This window comes from Nannospalax galili, unplaced genomic scaffold (assembly GCF_000622305.1).
Source record: "Nannospalax galili isolate Female #2095 unplaced genomic scaffold, S.galili_v1.0 scaffold60, whole genome shotgun sequence".
NCBI lineage: Eukaryota > Metazoa > Chordata > Mammalia > Rodentia > Spalacidae > Nannospalax > Nannospalax galili.
In genome coordinates this window covers 1,022,091-1,044,176 of record NW_008346989.1, presented here as the reverse complement: position 1 = coordinate 1,044,176, position 22,086 = coordinate 1,022,091, and the positions used below count along the sequence as shown (strand labels likewise).

Genomic DNA, 22,086 nt, shown 5'->3' with positions numbered 1-22,086 from the left:
AAAATTAAATAAAAATAATAAAATTGAAAAAAAAAAACCGAGGTCTTACTATTGCCAGTCTTAGAGCTTTGCTTTTACAAATTTACAACATGGGAGCCCAAATGAACAAAGATGTTCATTTCAGCATTATAATGCGAATTTTCCTTATCAGCCAAAGGTACAGCCCACTCATCAATGAAGCCTGGTCCAATAAATGACGGTCTGCTGACACAACGGAGTAACAGACAGCTAACAGTAGGAGCTGGCAGAACAAAGATCCCCAAAATACAAACGAAAACTGCTGCTTACAAGAAAGTACATCTCCGATGAGCCCACTCTGGTATGCCAGGGAAGGACACAGAAGCAAAGACTCCTGCTAACAGTGTCATTTCTGGCACCTGAGACTCTGATGGCCTCTACATTCTGTATTAGTTTTAATCCTGCATAAACTTTTAAACAGTTGTAAAAATAACTGTCATGCATAGAATCTGAAAACATATTAACAACATTAAAATCTAAATATTTTAAAGAACAAATCACCCATTTGATAGATAAAAATACCCTGTTCCACCAACTTAGCAGTCAACCCTAAGTTTCCTGGATTTGGGTAATTGTGTTTTGTAATCTGTTCTCTGGTTTTCAATAACATGATATTAATAAAAACACTGGCAAAGTCTTTAAAGGATTACTTCAAGTATTTCATATTAAATAGCACTGATTTTCATAGAGTCATGTCATCAATTCAGTTATTCTGATGGAGCAGTACTACAACTCAAATAAAAAACAATGACTAACAGGTAATCACACTTGAAAACCAGGACCTCTTCCTCCACTGCAGGAGATTATGGTGGCCTCCCTCCTCCCTCTGTGGTACCTTCAGCTCTGACAGCACCTCCTCCTCGGTGAATCTGAGCAAAAGCACCAGGGAGAAAGCCAGGAGTTGGCTTGCTGCATCTTCCGGAAATTCACATAAATTGACCTCCCCATGGCTTAAACGATCACGTATCCGGGGACCTTCCTGATGGTTCAGGAAATCCCATAGGAATTCCTTTCAGAAAATAAGAGGAGAAAATGTTCTGCTACTGTTCCAAGCAGAGGGACGAGCAAGGGGACGGTCTGAAAATTAAACCAACAAAGACAGCCGCTCCCTCCCCTGATAACACATGCCCAGGGCCTCTCTGAGACTCCACGGAGAAAAGTTCAGAGAGCCACTGACATGGCAGAGAGAGGACGTCTCAGGAATTGAAGGCAGAAAAGAATTATCAGAGTCTTAGTTCCGGTGTCTTGCCATCTGACGGCAGGAAGGGATGTCCAAAGCACACAATAAATAGGAAGCAGAATTCAGATCTGCTCCCAGACAGAAGGAATAGGTAGAAATACCTACTAGATTCTAGAGCAATCATTGTAGTGTCTTCATAAAATATGGAACACCAATCAAAAAATAAGTGTTTCATCTGACACCTAATCTTAAGAGATAGCTGACTACTCCAATGTTTCACAGAGCAAATATAGTCTCTTCTACAGTATAAATACATAGAACCAACACATAAATACTCTTGAGAGGGCAGCTAAGTCATCAGGCCTTCAAAGAGCACTGTAGGTACAGGAAAAAACAAGGCACTGTGCTACCACTGGAGTCACCCTGGATGAGCACCTATGACAGGATAAGGTGACAGAAGCCAGCAGCGAGTCAACTCTGTTCCCAAGTGCACCATAAACCATGCTCACATCCTAGACAGTTGCCAGCATGTCCACAAACACAAAGACACAAGCCTGGAGATACCCAATATTTACCATGGCAGGTTCTCCGAGGACAAGAGGAACCTGGTTGATGCTGCCATCATTCAAGTGTTTTGCCAGTATCTACAACACCGAAAATAGATCAATCACTATGCTGTTAAACTGGCATGCATGCATCCCTGACACATACAGTCACATACCCACACAGACACCGATGTGTATATGCACACATACAATTAGAACACATGCATTTCTAAGCTGTTACACAGGCTGAGAATAGTGGCTGCTGCTCTTGAGTGCACATGCTCACATACGGATGTGCACACACCACGTACATGTGTGTGGAGGCCTATAGTCCACACTGGTTGTCTTCCTCAATCGTTCTCCACCTTGTTTTTTGAGAAACGATCTCTCACTGAACCCAGAGCTCATCAATTCGGCTGGACTGGCTGGCCAGGGAGCACCATAAATCCTCCTGTCTCTCCTTCGCCAGCACTAGGGTTCCAGGGACATGCTGCTGTGCCTGGCTTTTTACATGAGTATAGGGGAAGAACCTGAACTCATGTCTTCATGTTTGTGTGGCAAGTACTTTAAAATCAACTGCACCATCTCCCCAGACCCACTGTGTTTTTAAGACGATCCTTATCTCAGTGGTTTGTTTGGAACTAATATAAACTATGACACTAAAGCTAATGCAGCCTTCAACTAGAAGTTGTGTGTGTGTGCGTGCATGTGTGTGTGTGGTCATTTCAAAAGTCACTTCTCAACTCAGTGTGGACTTTGGAACTTGACTGCCCTGACCCAATCCTAGAGCCCTAACCCTGTGCAGATCTGATGACAGTTACATTATCAAACGTATCGTGTGTTGCAATAATAGATACAGTTTACCAATGGAACATGCCCTGCAGGTAGGCAGACTTTTAACTCCTCACTACAGGTCACATAAGAGTCAAACAGTCATCTTAAAGACAGAGTGAACTAAGTGCTAAGAGATGTACTCATGCCTCCATGGTCTCTCCCGGACAGGCTAACTATACTGTCAGTTGAGGTGCCCAAGAATCTCAGCCCAGGATTACACATACTTTGCAGGTGATGTAGATATGTGCAGATGTAATGGTCACAATTCTGGGTTTTCATTCTTAGAACCACACCCCCAATAAGCACACAAGTGCACAGGAATATGCTAAACACATCCAGTAGCAGCTGAGGAACATTCCAAATACAAAAGGGTCATCAACCCCAAACCTAAAACAGGAACCTCTAAATAGTCAATGGTGTCAAGCTGTTTGCATTTTCTTTGTTTTTGTGTAACCATAGTAATAAGAGCAGTAATACTGGGTTTCAAAATTAACTGGAAAGCTGTATATAAATGTATTTATTTATTTGAAATGGGGTTGGTTTCAAATCTTGCCTCTACCCCATAAATGCTGGGATTACAGTGTGTGCTGCCACCATGCCCGGTTTATTTGGTATTGGAGATGGAACCCAGGATTTCACGTAGGTCACGAAAGCACTCTGTCAACTGAGCTACAGCCCCAGCCCTGTGTTTAAATCTATTACGATCCTTTTGCCTGTTACTACTAAGCATGCTGTTTATAGTCTTTATGTTTCCATCATGTTAGAGGATGTTTTGATTGGTATTCTTTATAATTTTAACTACTTACTTCATCAAAGGTGGTATAAGGAGTTGCTGACTGCAGAAAGGGAAGAAAAGAAAAAAAATTAAACAGAGTAATATCAAAGTCAAAACCAGCCCCAGTTGTGACATGTGCTGCTACTTCCACGAAATCATGAAGTTTAAAGGACAACTGGGAACACAGAACCACCTGATGGATAAGAGCAAATAAAATGTGGTATTCTTCAAAGTGTGTGTATGTGGGGGGGATGTATGTGTGTTGCAAGGGATTAAACCCAGGGCCTTGCACATGGTAGGCAAGTACTTAGCCAGTTGGCTACAGCTCTAGCCCTCAAATAGCCACAGAAAGTTGTCAATGCAGTAAGAACAGTCACAGTAACAGAAGCACGTTACCTCAGCAGTGAGGAGTCTATCTGGACATTTGTTAACTGCAGTAAACACTCTCCTGAGTCCAGTCTCCAGCTGTGACAGCAACAGTATTGTACAGTCAGCAAACCTGTGGAACCCACAGCAATCAACAGATGCCACAAGAGATACAGTGCAGATACCACTAACGTGGGGTTAACAGCAGGAGGGCAAGAAGTTATAGAACTTGCTAATGTGAGAAAAACAATATAATGACTTTAAAACCTTTTTTTTTTTTTTTTTTGGCACTTTAATGTTTGATGAAATGTTTTTAGTAGCTTTAGAACAAAAAAGTCATCAGAGACCTACATATCAGCTCTGAGAGCTACTGGAACATAAGACTTCAGGGGCAGCTGGGGCACAAAAACACATGCATCGGGTGAGGCTGCCTGAGGAAAAAGCAGACCAACTAGCTGGTCCTCCAGACTCTGCCTCTCTAAAACGTGCCTGGCTTTCACAAAGGTTTCCTTTGAGGGCACATGATGGCTACGTTTACCTGTCTTTGGGCCAAGATTCTCTAATGCTGAACTCGGCGCTCCTCTTACAGGGAGAACTCAGAAGAATATTAAGAAAGTTATTCTACAAAACAGTCCTATCACTTGTACCAAGAGAATAACCCTTAACATTTGAAACAGTCAGGGCTGTCTCCTAAGTAATTGCAGGAAGATATTTAGTGTTCAGCCCACTCTGAGTCAGCCCCATCTCTGAGCACTCTACCAGGACAGTAAAAACACTGGACAGTGCAGAGTGTTGAAAAGGCTTGGCCTCTACCCATCAAAAGCCGATACCATGCCATCCTTGTTACCTGTGTACCTTGAATTTGACCACTGCCAGTTCCCAGTATGGTAACATGATTTTCAAAATCATGGCAGATTTCTTCATCACGTTCTCTACTAGAGAAAGTACCTCATTTGTAACAGCTGCAAAAGAGCAAGCATAAACACAATCAGAGACAGCTGAAAACAAGCTAGCAGCACATCTGGGAGACATACCAGTAAGTCAACACCCCGAGGCAGATGAAGTGTGACTTGGGCAAAGCACCCCTAAAAAGGAAGAGCACCTGGCCTACAGCCTCAGGAAGCCTACAGAGTGGAGAAATGGGCAACTGACTCTTTTCAGGAAACTGGGCATCAGTTGCTAGCAGGGTTCAGGGTGTCCCAGGTGAGCACACTGACCAAGGAAGGCAAATGTATTCTCAGACGACACAGGCAACCCTTTACACTGCTGGCGTGCTGGCACAATGGTGAGCACAAAGCAGTGAGGTGACAGAGGAACAAATGCCATGAATGGCCCCAAGCCATAGTGAATGGCAGCACATCTGAGGAGCACACCAACTCCAGCTGTGACCCTCAGGGTCCCCACCAATGCCCCAGGGCAGTGGGAAGGGGTGAAGCCTTAACACGTCTTCAAGCAACTCACAGAGCCATCTGCCACTAGAGTAAGTACTTTACCAAGAGCTCAAGTCTGATGCTTCTTACTAATGCTCCTTACTAACTACTAACGCTCCTTACTAACTACTAATGCTCTTTACTAACGGTGCAAATACCTTCATGAAGACACATTAAGGGGCCCGTGTGAAATGTAACACTTGCCAGGAAAAACAATCAAATCCTCTAAGTTTGTAAGAGTGATCAAAGGTCGATGTGCCAATGTGACTTTCATTTGGTGAAGGTAGCTCTTCAGTAACTGACCCAATCCTGCTGTCAACACCAACATGGATGAACAGTATCTAGGGGAGAAGACCAGATCTGTTAGAAAATGAACTCAGCCTCAACCAGACACATAAAAACTTTACTTAAGCCTGCCACATGGGAGCGTTAGGCTGCCCATTCCTTCGCAGTTGCACCAAGCCCACCGAGGAGCGCCACGAGCAAGGGCCACCCTCCGGAGCGGAAGAAATTTATGGACAAAAAGTTATCATTGAAGTTAAATGGTGAGACATGTCCAAGGAGTACTGCGGAGCTTTGATCCCGTTACGAATCTTGTAATCGATGAGTGTGTGGTGATGGCAACTAGTAGGCAGCAGAATAACACTGGAATGGTGGTCATACAAGGAAACATATCATCATCATATTAGAAGCCTTGGAACAACTTTAAACAATGGCTGTTCAGCAGAGCAGTCCATGTTCCCTCCCCAAAGGGCCTGTTTTACTGTAATGTAAAACAGGTAGTGTACATTTTCATATGAAAGTTTTTGCTAAGTAAATTTCTGTAGTACTCAAAAAAAAAAAAAAAAAAAAAAAAAAAAACCTTATTTAAAAATTAAAGAAAAAAATACAAAAGAGGGGACTGGAGAGATAGCTCAGCGGTTAAGAGCACTGACTGCTCTTGCAAAGGACCCGGGGTTTGATTCCCAACATCCACATGGCAGCTATGAACCATCTTCAACTCTAGTTCCAGGGGAATCCAAAGCCCTCTTCTGACCTCCGCTGGCATTGCATGACACGGGTGCACTCAGTTACATGTAGGCAGTACACTCGTACACATAAAATAAAAATAATAAAATAAATAAACGAAAGTATGGTTAGCAGTCAGGTATGGTAGTAACATTCCATTAATTCCAGCACTTGGAAGGCAGAGGCAAGCGGATCTCTGAGATCAAGGTCAGGCTGGTTCACACACTTATGGAGTTCCAGGCTAGCTGGGGCTACAGGGAGACCCTGTTTCAAAAAATTCAAAAAAGAAAGAAAAAAAAGCTTAGCGATGGTCCCACTGGGAAAGGTACCTACCACCAAACTTGACAACCTCGGTTCCGTCCCTAGAACATACATGGTGAAAAAAGAGAACCAACTCCTAAAAGCTGTCCTCTGACTTCCACACGTGTGTCATGGAATGTATGTGCATTCCATGTATGCACATAAACAAAATAAAAAGGTTTTTTTTGTTTTTTTTTTTATTAAGAAAGAAAAACACCATCAACTTTCAGGCTTCTCCATAGATGGTTAAGCCATGCAGTGGCTGGGAAGGGCACTGATATCTCAAAACTCCTGGATTTTCTGACCACCAGGCTTCTTACTGTTCCCACATGCTTATATAGACCTCCTGGGGTACAAGGTATCACACACATTGGGTCCCACTCTATTTACTCTGCTACAAATGTGCATGGTAACCTTCCCTGTCTCCAAATCTCTCATCTTTCCCTCTTGTGAAATTCAAGATAAAGCAAACTCTTAAGTGGATTAAGGAAGAAAGTTAGTTCAGCAACTTACTTGGGAGGGATGTCCTGAGGGGATGCAAAGCCATGCCACAAGACGTTGCGAAGATTGAGTCCACACGGAGAGCCAATGAAGATTTTCAGAACGTCCATCTAAACCCATTAAGACATCAGATTACTGAATGACTGTTTGCTTAACACCTCACATCAGAGGTCCCTGGGATCTGAACATAACAGAAAGTGATGGGTACAAACTGTACCAGGTTGTATGGGCCCATGAGGTGAAAAGAGGACAGCAGTTACAGCCAAGCCATGTCCAAGTCCTGTGCCTCCACCTCCTGACCTGAACTCATGGCTCAGGAGTTTCCAGCCCTCTCTGTAAAGAGCAGGCATAACAAAGAACAGACTCAACAGGGTCAGCAATCCCATTTCCAGAACCCCATCCCTCATGTGAACAACCATACTTTAGAATTCTAGAAATACACAGAAAAACAAGCTGCTCAGAAACTAAAGCAACAGAAAACCTCAGCGAGCGAGCGAGCGAGCGAGCAGTCAGTCTAAACAATCAGAAATATGTAATCGGTGGCCAAGAAAATCATCTAGAGGTTAAAAATGTTCATGAGTGGGCTGGAGAGATGGCTCAGAGGTTAAGAATACTTGCTGTTCTTCCAGAGGACCCAGGTTCAATTCCTAGCACCCACATGGTAGCTAAGGACAAAGTATCCGTAACTCCTGTTCCAGGGGATCAACACCCTCTTCTGGCCTCTGCAGGCATTGCACACACGTGGTGCACTTACGCACATGCAGGCAAAACACTCAGACACATAAAATAAAAACAAATAAAATATTTTTTAAATGCTCATCGGGACTGGAGAGATGGCTCAGCGGTTAAAACCACTGTCTGCTCTTGCAGAAGATCTGGGTTCAAGTCCCAGCACCCACATGGCAGCTAATAATCTGTAATCCAGTTCCAGGGGATTTGATGCCTTCTTCTGATCTCTGTGGGCACGGTATGACCCAGGTACACATACATACATGCAGGTAACACACTTACACACATAAAATAAAAGTAAAAAAGCTCATCAGGAAGAAAATGGCTAGCAGGGAGAAGCAAAGAGCAGACTGTGTTTAATGATCCAGTGTAATGACTAGAGGCCACACTCCAGCCTCATTCCCCCAAGGAAATGATCTTCAGGCTGGTAATGAAAGGTAAAATGGGAGGGCTTCACTGAAGGCAGATTCTTAGACTCTCTAGTGAGTTTGCTGCTCTTTGGTTGGGCCAGCACAGCTTCTCTGGACCTCTGCAGCTTGGCCTGCCTTACTGAGCTGCCTGCAGGTCGCCCTTCAATCTGTAATCTCTTCATTACAGGCGCTCTAGAACATTCTGAGAGGTATATAGCTCTCTATGGTTCCTTACCAATATCTAATTCTATCACTCTAAGTTTGAATGACTGAAAGCATATACATTCCTGATAAAAACACTGATGTTTTAGGGTGAAAGTGTAATACCATCCTTTTAAAGGGCTGAAAATACTCTGCATTGATTTGGTGTTGCTATTATGAATACATAACTGCTCAAATGGTATGTTTCTAACTATCCCTCTGGCTGGACCCCAAGGGTTATTATATCACCATCAGTTCAGGGAGAGAGTGTCTGTGGGGACAATCCTGGAAGTAAGGGAAAGAGAAAGAATGGTCTTCAGTCCTTGAGCTGGTTCCTGTTTTTCTAGCATGGTATCAGTATGGAAGAACAAAAGCACAGCTTAAGCCACCTGTGCTATGCTGTGCACATTCTTCACATCAGAGGAGCACACTTACCACAGGACGCCCAAAGACTTGAGCAAGCTCTGCAGATGCAAGGAGGTCTCTGAGAAGAAAGGGGCACTCCTTCCCAATCAGTAAAAATACCTAAAATTCAAACGGGAATCACATGATTATGTTATAATGAAGCAAATGATGTCAAAAAGGAGCACTAGCCATGTATCCACCCCCAGCACTGGGGTTTCGGGACGATGCATGTGCAGCCGTGCTCAGCTTTCCTTTTTCTCTGACATGAGTGCTGGGATCTAAACAGAGCCTCATGCCTCCCAGCAAGTACTCTTACCCATTGGGCCAGCTTCCAGCCCCCAGATCCTGTGATTTCTTAATCATCCAAAATGAAAATCATTGTTTTACAGAAAAACAAGAATGGAAATCAAGAAATCTGGGGCTGGAGAGGTGGTTCAGCCCACTAAGAGCATTGGCTGCTTTTCCAGAGGACCTGGGTTCAGTTACCAGTACCCCACACGGTAACTAACAACCATCTGAAACTCCAGTTCCAAGGAATCTGATGCCCTCTTCTGGCCTCCACAGGTCTGTACGCACATGGTGCATGTACCCATATACAGAGAAAAGGCTCATACACATAAAAATAATAATAAATCAAAAAACAGAAAGAAACCTGAGGCTTTAGTGCTCACCCAGGTAACCTAACAGACCAACAAAGAAGGTTCCCACTCACATCGCCTAAGGCTCGTTCCAGACATGAGGCCAGTTTCATCATGCCAAGGGCGATGGAAGGCAAGTGTAGGCTTTCCAAGGCAGCAAAGATTTCAGGAAGCAGCTATTCAGAGTCAGACACAATTAATTAAGAGTTCATAATCAATAAAAAAATATTTTGCAAAACAATACTATTACTGAAGCTCAAGACTCTTAAAATTTTAACTGCTACATTTACATTTTTGGTATAAAGTTTCTTATTAAATATGATGCCTAAAGAATAAAAAGTTAGTATCTAAGGAGTTCTTTGAAAGTTCTCTAAGTGTTTGCTCAAAGTATAATTATGAATTGAAGCCAAATATTTTGACCTACTTCTTATTTCCTGTTGAGCTAGCTTAATTCCTCTATTAGACAAACATAAGGTAGCTCTAGCTCACCTTGCAACTTGAAGAGCTATTAGGGAGAAGGAATGATTCACCTACTCTAAAGTAATGTTTTAGAATTAGACAAGTTTCAGTCACTGTTTTATTATGGTTATTTAACATGTCAAATGAAAAGAGTTAAAGAGCAAAGCAAACCAAACAAGATTTGGGTTAGGCCCCAAAGACGTAGCAGTTTTCAATTTACTGCTAGGAACCAAGCACCCTCCTCTTTGGCTCCTTTATCGTCTCTCCTGCAGCTCTGTCCTGCTGGAGTGAATTTTTTTTTTTCCAGTCTCAGAAGAAGCATTTCTCTATCAAGCACGATCTTCCCAATACCTGATCTACAAGAGAGTCCAAAAGTAAATCAAAATGTTGTGTTCCTCAACTCAGGCTTTGGAGGCTAAGTATAATTACTCCAATTTTGAGACTTCTTCGATGCTAGAAGACCAGAGATGAAGATGACACCCTTAAAGCTGGCAAGTAATGAGGATTTTGAAGTGCTATTTGCAAAGTCTTTTATTTCTAAAGGTGTATAAATGCCAAACCTCTGGAAAACTTGTCCACTGGAACCACGGCGCATACTGAATTTCAAGCTGCTCCCTGGTCAGAGATAAGATATACAGATGGACGGCTTCACAGACAGGGCCTAACTGCTGTATACTTTCCCAGTAATCCAGGCTCTGACCTTAAACAATGATAAAGTAAGTTTCAATACCACAGCTCCATGTCACATGATAAATGTCTAAATCAAAGAAAAAGTGCTTTAATTGGGAAATTTTCATAAAAATCAATCAGCTTATAATTGAACATATGAGAACTATATTTACATAATTAAAAATAAGGCTGGGTGTGGTGGTGCATGCCTTTAATCCCAGCACTCAGAAGGCAGAGGTGAGTTCAAGGCCAGTCTGGTCTACATAGTGGTCAGCTTCAGTACAGGGAGACCTGCCTCAAAAAGACCAAAAAAGAAATTATACGACTGAACTCATAAAAGGTTGTATCAGTAAAGAATGTGTAAAATACAGCAAAAACTCAAATGGAGAAGAACATCGTATTTAATGTCATTATCTTCATGCATGTTTACATGAAATCACATTCACACTGTACAGATCAGTGTCCCCTTAGCAGGAGCTTTAGTGACTCAGAGTCAACTACAAAAAACCCAACCAACTAACCAACCAACCAACCAGCCACTAAATGGGGGCTGGAGAGATGGCTTGGCTCAGAAGTTAAAAGCACTTAACTATTCTTGAAGAGGACCCAAGCTGTTCCCAGCACTCATATGGTGAACTCATAACCGCCTATAATTCCAGTTCCAAGGTATGATGTCCTCTTCTAGCCTCTGGGCACACCAAGCACACACACACACACACACACACACACACACACACACACACACACACAGAGTACACATACATGCAAGCCAAACACTCTTACATATAAATTTTAAATTTTATGTGTATGAGTGTGTATGAGTGTATTGTCTGCATGTGAGTGCGCCCGTGTTGTGTAATGCTGCAGAGGTCAGAAGAGGGCTTTGGATTCCCCTGTAACTGGAGTTAAGTATGGTTCTTGTAGCCGCCATGTGGGTGCTGGGAATCAAACCCAGGTCTTCTGCAGGAGCAGTCAGTGCTCTAAACTGCCGAGCCATCTCTCCAGCCCCATAAATTTTATTTTAAAAAGAAGAAAATTTCCAGAAATAAACAATTCACACTGTCAACAAGGTGCTGTTCTGAGTAACACAATGCAATTTTGCCCTCCCCACTCTATCTTGTCCTTTAACCAGAGTATCTATATTGTACATACCATCTACCCACTAGCCATTTAGCCTTTTATTATCATATCAATTGTTGCACTTGTATTCAAATGGCCCTTATTCTAGGCCATCTGGGGAGGCGGCTCAGCAGTTAAAGCACTTGCCATTCAAGCAAGAAGACCAGGGTATAGACACTCAGAAGCCACGTAAATGCTAGGCAGGACAGAACGGCAGCTCCCCTGATTCCAGCGTCAGGCTTCTTAGAAAGGGGATCCCCAGAGCTAACTGCCTAGTGAGATGGACCTATCTGCAAGTGAGAGACCTCATCTCAAAAAAAGTTAGAGTGATGAGGGAGATTCCTGATAGCAACCTTAATCCCCCACACATGTGCACTCACTCCACCCACACACGTGAACACACACACACACCCCACATACATGTAAAAATAAATGATCCTTATTTAATGACTCTCAACTGTACTACTCTTAATTCACAGGCCTTTAAAAATTATTTCTATTTATGTGTATGTGCGAATGTATGCCATGTGTGGATGGGCACACAGGGAGGACATAAAAGAGCATCAGATCCCTTCGGAGCTGGAGTTACAAGTATTTGTCACCCTCCGCCCTCACACACTCGCACATGCTGGAACCAATTCTGGGTCTTCTAGCTAAGAGCAGAGTGCTCTTAACCACTGAGTCATCTCTCTATCACCAAGTCACAGGATTTCTACACAGCATTCCAGGGCCCTGAGCAATATTCTGGAATTCTATCACCCCAGTCTGCTCCTGGTCTCTGCTCAAACACAATTTTCTTAACTCAGAATCTTTTAGCTTTCTATACTTCACTGGCTCATCTTTTCACTGGTTCTTTTTCTCCTTTAAGAATGCATTATAACATCCTCTAAGGGGGTGGGCGGGGGGAATCAAGGAGCTTTTATAGGCCAAGACATTTTCAGTGGAACAGTGCTATCTGAAGTGTGGGGTACAAAGACAGTACAAACCTGATTCTGTATAGCTCACACAATCTGTGATTGTTTTCCAGCATACTTCACCATTCTGAGTCACAATGCTATTGATATCACACTTTTCTCTGAGTTCAAACCCAAGGTTACAAATCATGTCATGCACTACAGGAGAAAGGCATGTGGTAATGGGATCCCCTATTAAAATCTGAAATATAAAACATAAAAAGCAGTTATAGCCACATCAAAAAAAAAATCCTATCTTAAATATAGACAGTACTAAAGTAAGGTTGCTGTTAACATGCTTTCTGGACACCATAACAGCTGAACGTGTAAAACACAGAGACTAAACAAGGATTTTTTAGGAGACTTTTAAAGCCCATGTTGAAAGATGGGAACTGTTTTATTATCACACTTGCTGACACTGGAGTTCACAGAGGCACAGTATATTTTCTAAATAATGCATTATTCCTTCTGGCATCCTTTATTATACTACGGTTGTCAAAACCAGTAATTCTTTTCTTTTAAATATTTTATTTTTTATGACTAGGAATGCAACGTCTGCATGTATGTAAGCGCACCCGTGTCATGCAATGCCCACGGAGGTCAGACGAGGGCGTCGGATTCCCCGGAACGAGTTTCCCACGGTTGTTAGTCGCCATGTGGGTGCCAGGGATTGAACCCGGGTCCTCCGCAAGAACAGTGTTCTTAACCGCTGAGCCAAGTATTCAACCCAGAAAAAGTAATTCCAGGACAGAATATGGAGCATCTCTTTGTCCCCGGATGAAGTACCGTCGCTGGCCCATAATCACCGAGTAGGCTGTGGAATGACGGACTCCTTTAGCCCAGAGCTGACACAGCCTTCCTCCTTTCTCTAATCCCTACCCCCAAAGCACTGTCCTCTACCCAGCTTTCCCTGGAGTAAGGGCACGCACGCTTCCGGGAGCCTAGACGCAGGCGGCTCAGGGAAGCACCTCCCGCTCCAGGCCCGGCTGCTAGCCAGACGCCACTGCAGCGCAGCCGGCCGGACTCTCGGGGGTCCCGGACGGCGACAAGGCCAGGACGCCGGCCGCGCACCCGGCGAGCAGATGCCGCCTCGCCTGGCTGCAGGCGTCCGAGGGATGGTCACGGCGGCCGCGGGGACCGGGCCCCAGCGCACGGCTCCCCACAGCCCAGACGCGTACCGTCCAGGCTGGATGCCCTACCTCCATCGCCTCCGGCTCGGACCGCGGCGTTCGCCGATGACGCAAGCTTTCCGCCCCGACTTCCGGGTGCGCGCGGCGCGGGGCGTGGCTTCGGGCGGTGCCGCGCAGGCGCGAAGCTTCAGAAGCGGCGTTGGCGTCTGCTCGCAGGCGGCGGCGAGGCTGCGTCGTCCTGAACCGAGGCCATGGATCGGCGAGGCGGAGCCGGGACGGCACCCTCCAGACAGGCGCCTCATCACTCGCCGGCGTCCAGGAGAGATCGGAAGCCCAGCATGTTCGAGAAGGAGGCAGTGAGTGCGGGCCGAGGGCCGAGGCGGCGCTCCCACCCTCCATAGCTGTCCTCGCCTCCGGTTCCCCGCGCCGCTGCCCGCCGCCTTCCCTTTGGCTGGATGGCTCTGGGTGCGAGTCACGCCCTGTTCGGGTGGATCCACGCGCTTTAGACGCCGAGCAGTACCTTAAAGTGACACGGCCCCACGTTGACCGAAGGAAAGGTTGCCCACGGTCATCCGTTCTTTTCACACGCAGCTGACAGAGTTCCAGTAATCAGTAACCGTACTGAGTTTTCTAAACCTGTGCGGTTTTAGTATACGTTCCGACACACGTTGACAGTCAAGTGTGTAGCGTGCATTTATATATATTATATAGACATATATAGGAAGAAAAACTGACATACCAAGCAGAACAAGATGTTTTGAGTTTTTAAGATTAACAGTGTCGGTATTTGAAGAATATGTACAGGAGGAAACAGTTGGAAATATTTTAGTCATTTGTCTGATATTAATGGAAAAGGTAACTACCCAATTTTACTGGTAGAACAGAGGCATTTCTATGTGATTGTACTTCGAAAGCCGTTAATGTAATCAAGGCTATTGAGACATTTAGAGGAAACAATTTGCCCACGGATGCAGCATGTGCTAGAGCTGACACTAGGCTTTGTTTCTGGGTTACCTGGTGGGTGTTTTCATCCGTTCTTTCTGGGATCCGTGAGTGATTGGTAGGATGACTATAGAAATAACAGTGAAGACAGATTGAAAACAGTAAAATAGTTCAAGATTATTCCGAAGTACACTAAAATATTTTAAGTGATGACATCATTTCAGGTTCTAACATCTCTTCATTATCAATGTTTTACAGAGGAAAGAACTGATGGGGAAAAAGTAGGCATGCCAAGTTCCCACACCTAGGAGAAAAGAGGAGGAAGCCACTAGGAACAAGTCTAGCTGGTTCCAGACACTATGCTGTAATAGTTTGAGCTACCAAGAGTAAATAAAAATGTCTGTATTTTGAGACAGACGGGTGGCATCAATGAATTTACTGCCTGTCATGAAAGTTGAGTGAGCCTGGATTCTAAATGAACATAATGTATGTAGTAAAATCTGGAAGCAAGGGGACATGGGCCAAGGCTGTGTATTAACCATGTGGAGCTTAGAATCGTGTCTTCTGAAAGTAAGAAACTTGATAGGCTAGTAACTAAGAAGAAGGATCACAGACTCCCTGCACATGCTGAATGTCATTTTTAACTTTCAAGAGGCCAGTAGTTCCTGTATTTCTGAGAATATGAAAAATTAGGACTCAGTTGAAACAATGAGTGTCTCTTGATTATTGTCTGTCCTGCATCCAGTTCTTTTCTCTAGTGGTAGGATTTTAATTCTCTGAGAAAAGTAGAGTTTTGGTGGGTTTGGTGGCTACTTAAACTGTAGGAGAATGAAACCCAAATTGGGCTAATTTAATGAGCTGTGGCATAATACAAAGAAAAGGCTTGAGGGCTGGAGAGATGGCTCAGCAGTTAAGAGCACTGGCTGCTCTTCCAGGGAACCTGACCTTGGTTCCTAGCACCCACATGGTGGCTGGCAACCATCTGTAACTCCAGTTCCAGGGGTTCCGACACCACCTTCTGATCTCCCTGGGCATTGCAGGATACAAATACACTTACATACATACAGGCAATACTTTTGAACACATAAAATAAAAACATACTACGTATTTTTTAAAGACCAGAAATGTCTTGAGGTTTATTTTAATGGAAGATGCTCACTTCATGTGTCTTCTGAGTCAGTTCTTGAGTGTCATCTTCCTGCCTTGAGTTACTCCATCTTCCAGTAATATTTCTGCTTAACATGAGTTAGGTCCTATTGCTTGCAACCAAAGGTTACAAAACCTTAAGCAGACAACTAAAAATTAGAAACTTGGTCAGTTTTGTTCATGCATATGTATTTGAAAACCATTAGCAAATAGTGCTTAGACACTAATATCATTGAAATGACATAATTTTATTATTGTTTATTTCATTAAGCTCCATGTAAATAAATACCACGTCAGTAGCTCGTATTGATGGATACCAAAAACTTGATGGTATTTTAAAAGGGTAAATTTTAAGGGTACTGCATGAACTAAAAGAATGCTCTTAAACTATACTAGTATACGTCAAGTGGCCAGTATTTTACATAAAGAAGAAACGGTAGAGATGCAGTTTTCAGAATAGTGTGTTCACTAATAATGAGGGTTAATTTGAGGCGACACATGTGTCCCATTCCCGGAAGAATCACACTATCTTGAAACCACTGTTACCTACACACTGTTACCTACCTACCTACCTACACTGTTACCTACCTATCCCTTGAGTATATTGTAGTGGGAAAGGAGGTTGTAGTCACTTCCCTGGAGAAGTGGTCTCATACTAAAGAAGAGCAAAATTAAAGTTTTGTCCCTTAAGAGGTGTGAGGAACTAATCCTGCCTCTTCCACAGTAAAAAGTAGGAATAGAAGTATAACAGGCTTAAAATAGCAGGTTTATTTCCTGACAAGGGGTTTCTACTTAGATCCAACTTAGAGTAACTCCTACCAGAAACTACTTAAAATAGCACAGGAAGTAAGTGGAGCAATTCTTTCTTTTTTGGGGTGTCTACGCTGTAGGGATTTCTAAGTAAGTGAGCCCCAATATTGTGCCCAACTTGATGAATGGTGAGTTTGCAGTCTGTAGCACTGTAGGTGCTAAGAATGAGTTGAGTGTCTGGGTAGGTCAGAATGTAATAATAGCATGAGGCTGAGGATTGGCGTGTTGGAAGGGTAAGTCTGCACAAAGAGCTTCTGGGCTCTGCAAGTTTCCCTTGAGACTCCACCTTAGTCTGTCAGTATGTTGAGGAAGCCACCTGAGATTAGGAAAAACAAAAACAAAACAAAAAAGCATAAAGGCAAAAATCCATAGACTCAAAAAATAGTTTGTATTCCCAGCAATGAAAGGAGAACCACAAAGCTTATCACTTCATGTGTGTAAAGAGTGCTTATGAAGTTTACTGCCTCAATAGAGGGAAAAGCAAAAAGATTATTTTGCATATTAGAGCTCAGAAGCAAAGCATGGGAGGAGTAAATTGTTTCTAAATTAGTACATAGTAGAGTAAAACTCAATGTTTTATGAATGAAAAAAACAAAGTCCAGCATATAAGAAAGTAAATGCAGAGCCTCTTTCCATTGAAGTACTGGTAGATCTACAGAAAGCAGGAAGATAAACCCAAGAAGAGGGCAATAAAAACGGGCCATCAAATGGCATAAAGGTGTATGAAAGGATACCAAAGTAGATGGCAGTTACTTGTTTTATTGGAAGTGATTTTATAATATGTTACAAAAGTTACACAAATGTAGAGAAGCATTGAGTCAAGCTGCCATAAATAAATGCAGTGTCATGGTGGGATTGACAGATTCAACACTGCAGAACAAACAAACTTGAGAGACATGAGAAAAAAAATCTTTAAAATTATTATGTCAGTGAGCTACATTCATGTAGTTTCAAGTCACTTAATGGTCTTGTAATTTGAGTTCCCAGAGAAGAAAAGGAAAGAAGGGGTTCAGATGAATTTTTGAAATGGTAGATGAAAATTTTGAAAATATGAAAACTATAGGGACTGGAGAGATGGCTTGGTGGCTAAAAACAACTGCTGCTCTTTCAGAGGACCCTGATTTAATTTCCAGCACCCACATGGCAGCTCACAGCTATCTGTTAATTCCAGTTCCAGGGGATCTGACACCCTTTTCTGACCTCTCTGGGCATTGCATGCTTATGGTGCACTTACATATATGCAAGCCAGACACAATGTTTTTTAGTTTAATAATAAAAAAAAAAAAACAGTGAAATCACAAGAAACATGCAGTAGATTCTGCCAAAACATACTTGAAACCAATGATACTAAAAAATTTAAAGGTGAGGCTGGAAAGATAGCAGTTAAGACCACTTGCTTCCAGAGGACTCAAGTTAGTTCGCCAGCACAATCAAGCAGCTCACAATTGCCTATAACTCCAGTTCCTGGAGATCTGATGCCTTCTGGCCTCCATAGGCACCCACATACATGGGTATCACTTTCATACAGATATAGAAAAATATAAATTAAATTTAGCAGGGTATGATGGTGCATGCCTTTAATCCTAGCCCTCAGAAGACAGAGGCAAGTGGATCGCTGTGAGATGGAGGCCAACCTGGTCTACATAGTGACTTCCAGGAGGACTGAGACCCACAAAAGAGAAGAACTTTAAAGGTAACTAGGAAAGAAAAAAACAAAAACCAGGCTTCTTAGAAACAATGTAAATCAGAAAACATTGAAACATCCATCATCTTTACTGAAAGAAAACTAGACCTAGAATTATATACCCAGCTAAAGTATATTTCAAGAACAATTGCCAGCTCTTGCTCTAAAGAAGTTGAAGTTGCTGTTTCATCCTAAATAAGTAAAAATACTGAACAGATTGAAAAAATCAGTTCTTCAATACATCAGAAAAAGTGAAATTATAGGATAAATTGCTGCCACCAAAATTAGTGACAAGTGATACAGAGACTCAACATACCAGAGCACAAATATTAGTGCTAGGGTATGAAAACCTGAAGTTTAACTGATAGTTATTAGAGGCTAGGTGTTTTTGATGGGATAAAAATTAAACAGTCATAGGGTAGCCCTGCTCTAACGGGATGTGTGTCTGTGTTTGACTACACCAGTGTGCTTTGTTCTTCATGAAAACCGCTTAGGATAAATGAGTGAACTGGAACCTAGCCTGCTGAGGTTTCATAGAGCCCGAGTGACCCATTGAAAAGGAACTAACTCCAGCCCTTTCTAGACTTTCTGTACTTAAGGAGAGAAACACACATAAACACTTGGGAAACTGGTGAGATTCACAGTCCAGAGGCTCAGGCTCATTGAAAAACTAATTGCAGGACTCTAGACTACATCTTTGCCTCCCAAACGTTATCCCCACATTACTGGAGGCCTATTTAAAGAAGTTCTTTTGGCACAGTGAATTGGGTCTGGCTGTCCAGAAAAATTTACAATGTATACTTAATGGTAAACACACAAAAGAACAAGCATTAGAACCAAATAGTACAGAAATAGGAGCCAGGCATGGTGGCACATGCCTTTAATCCCAGCACTCCAGCACTCTAGAGGCAGAGGCAGGCAAATCTCTGAGATTGAGGCCAGCCTGGTCTACATAGTGAGTTCCAGGCCAGACTGGGCTACAGGGAGACCATGTCTCAAAAAATAACCAAACAAAAAAACAAGTTTATCAGAGGATTCATGATTAATACATTAAGAATCTACTTGATAAAATAGCGTATAAGAGTAGTGTAAGTGGAAAGCTAAAAATCCCAACAAAGAGCCAAGAGAGTGAAAACAACCAGAATAAAGAGTGTCTTGTATAGGCTTCTTGTAAGCCTAAGTATTTAGCAATAAAAATGCCCAAAACTGGAATAAAAAAACAGACTGAAAATGAAGAGACTATTTGAAAGCTTTGAGATAACTATAAAAGTTACGACTTACTCATAATGAAAATACAGAGAAGATAGGAATAAACAGTAGAAGACCAATGACTTAGTATCAGAGCATATACTACAGAGCCAGGAAGGTTAGAGAACACAGCAGAAAAATGTCAAAACAAAATCTCTGTGTAGGCATGTATTCTCAAAGTACAGAAATCGGGCTGGAGAGATGACTGAGTTAAAAGGTGTGTACTGTTATTGCAGAGGGACCCAAGTTTGGTTCCTAGAACCCACATTGGGTGGGTCAAAACTGCCTGGAACTCTAGCTGTAGGGAATTTGATGACCTCTTCTGGCCTCTGGGCACCTGCACTCAGGTGTACAAATCCACACACATACATACATAATTGAAAATAAAATCTTTTAAAATGAAAGATGAAGAAAAATCCTAAAAGAAGCCGGGAGACAAAACATATTATGTATAGAGGAATTTTATATTCATCTCAAATAATGCAAGGAAAAATGAAGTTGGGGCTGGAGAGATGGTTCAGTGGTTAAGAGTACTCACTGACTCCTCTTGCAAAGGACCTGGGTTCGGTTCCCAGCACCAACATGGTGGCTAACACTCCAGTTCCAAGAGATGCAATGCCCTCTTCTGACCTCTGGGCATTGCATGACACAGGTGCACTTACATGCAGACAAAACACTCATACAGAATTTTAAAAAAAAGTAAAGTGAAGTAAAAGTATTCAGAAAACATGACTGCTGATCTACAATTCTGTACCTGCAAAAGTACCTTCAAAGGTGAAAGAAAAATGACTTTTTAAAGACAAAACAAGGGAATTAATCTCTAGTAAACCTGTATTACAAGAAATGTTAATGTTTATTAAATAGAGGGAAACAAAGGCTCAGAAGTCTTGATTGACATAAGAACAAAATGAGTGAACATTAAAAATAACCTTTAATATTCTTTTAAATAATTATTTGTTAAAGATAATAGGAAAGATGTATTTGATATGTATACTTATAAATACATGTTGTGTGCTAACTCACAAATAAGTGAACTGAATGCTGGCATGATGAAAGAATGGGGAAGCATTTGAATTATTTTGTTTACATTTCCATGAAGTGTTACAGTGTTAGTTGGAAGTGGGTTTGGATCAACTGCAAATACATATGTTCAGACTGTAGCATTACCACCAAAAAGAGAAGGTGGAGGAGGTAGAATAAATAAGCCAAGAAAGAGAGAAGTGGGATCATATTAAATGATCAATTTAAGTCACAGTCAAAGAGAGTGGAAGACAAACTAGGAACAAAGAACCAGGGCATCAGTAGGAAGGAGCAGCAAGTGCAGTACTAAACCCCAGTCACTTTGAATGCCACTGGTCTAAGTACAGCAGTTAAAAAGCAGAAGTCCGAGTAGGTTAAAAATAAAGCACAACTGTATAATTAACTCACTTTAAGAAAAGAGATAAAAGTAGATGGAGGGAGAAAGATACACCATTATCAAAATTCGGTATGAGTAGCTATACACATTTCAGACAAAGCAGAATTCAAAGCAAGTAATGTTATCAGGAAAAGAGAAGAGCATTGCATAGTGAGAAGGAGCCAGTTCTCCAGGAAGGCTGAGCAATTTTTAACAGCTGTGTGACTAATAGCATTGAAATATGTGAGGGAAAATGTGTACCATTTAAAGGAGAAATACAGGAATCTACCATGATAGTTTGGTGTTCCAGTCTACCTCCATCAAAAACTGGGTAGTGCTAAGGTGTGACTCAGTGGTAGAGCATCTGCCTAGAGTTCATGAAGCTCTGAGTTTGATCTCCAGCACTGGAAATTTATTTAAGGGACAGTTTTACTATTAAGAAAAGAAATATAAGGATGTACTTGAATTCAACATCACTGTCAATCAACCGGTCATCATTTACCTCTATAGACTACTTCATCCAGCAACATCATATTACTCATTCATCTCAAGTTTGCATGTTTACCAAGATATACTACATTATAGACCATAAGACACATCTTAATATTTTTAAAAATTGATAGAACAAGGCCAGGCGTGGTGGTGCACACCTTTAATCCCAACACTCGGGAGGCAGAGGCAAGCGGATCCTTGAGTTCAAGGCCAGCTTGGTCTGCATAGTGAGTTCCAGGACAGCTGGGGCTACAGGGAGACCCTGTCTCAAAAAGACCAAAAAAAAAAAATTTTTTTTTTTTTGATAGAACAATGGAATCAGACTAGAAGCTGATTGTGGAAAGTTAATAGCAAAATGTCAAAATATATGTAGATTAAATAGTAAACATCTAAAGAACACATGGGTCAAGTCTCAAATTTGAAAGTGCTTTTAGGTAAGTGAAAATGTAAATATAATTTATCAAAAATTGTAAGAGGCAGCAAGAGCAGTTTTCAGAGGGAAATTCACCATATTGAATTCATACTATTAGTTTCTTTTCTGTTGCTGTGATAAAAACACCATGACCAAGGAAACTTATGAAAACAAGAGTTTATTTAGCATACAGTTCCAAAGGGGCAAGAGTCCATCATGGCAGGGAGGCATGCTGGCAGAGTTGGCTGGAGTAGGAACAGAAGTTAAGGTCTCACATCTTCAAGCA

The 22,086-nt window shown here is 42.2% G+C and overlaps 1 protein-coding gene, 1 non-coding gene and 1 pseudogene across 11 annotated transcripts in view; 2 read left to right on the top strand and 1 right to left on the bottom strand.

Moving 5' to 3' along the window:
* Ermard (ER membrane associated RNA degradation) overlaps nt 1-14,227 on the bottom strand; it is a 36,437-nt gene extending 22,210 nt beyond the window's left edge. For 3 of the 10 annotated variants that reach the window (XM_008843394.3, XM_017800695.2, XM_017800696.2), the window contains exons 1-12: nt 13,740-14,227; nt 12,574-12,742; nt 10,360-10,499; nt 9,415-9,516; nt 8,733-8,822; nt 6,970-7,067; nt 5,353-5,489; nt 4,566-4,680; nt 3,749-3,851; nt 3,384-3,413; nt 1,774-1,842; nt 854-1,027 (exon numbers count right to left, since the gene is read on the bottom strand). In XM_008843394.3, the coding sequence (XP_008841616.2) occupies nt 854-1,027; nt 1,774-1,842; nt 3,384-3,413; nt 3,749-3,851; nt 4,566-4,680; nt 5,353-5,489; nt 6,970-7,067; nt 8,733-8,822; nt 9,415-9,516; nt 10,360-10,499; nt 12,574-12,742; nt 13,740-14,069 (1,557 nt within the window). In that variant the 5' untranslated portion in view covers nt 14,070-14,227. Of the gene's footprint in view, nt 1-853; nt 1,028-1,773; nt 1,843-3,383; nt 3,414-3,748; nt 3,852-4,565; nt 4,681-5,352; nt 5,490-6,969; nt 7,139-8,732; nt 8,823-9,414; nt 9,517-10,359; nt 10,500-12,573; nt 12,743-13,115; nt 13,355-13,469 lie in introns of those variants that run through there. The other 7 variants (XM_029568480.1, XM_017800697.2, XM_029568481.1 and 4 more) reach the window with 6 other exon arrangements.
* LOC108491328 lies at nt 5,519-5,962 on the top strand (annotated as a pseudogene).
* Nucleotides 13,888-15,023, top strand: LOC103742340. The gene is made up of 2 exons (XR_001872692.2): nt 13,888-14,026; nt 14,871-15,023. It is a non-coding gene; the product is annotated as an uncharacterized LOC103742340 (transcript).
* Nucleotides 15,024-22,086: the final 7,063 nt, after the last annotated feature.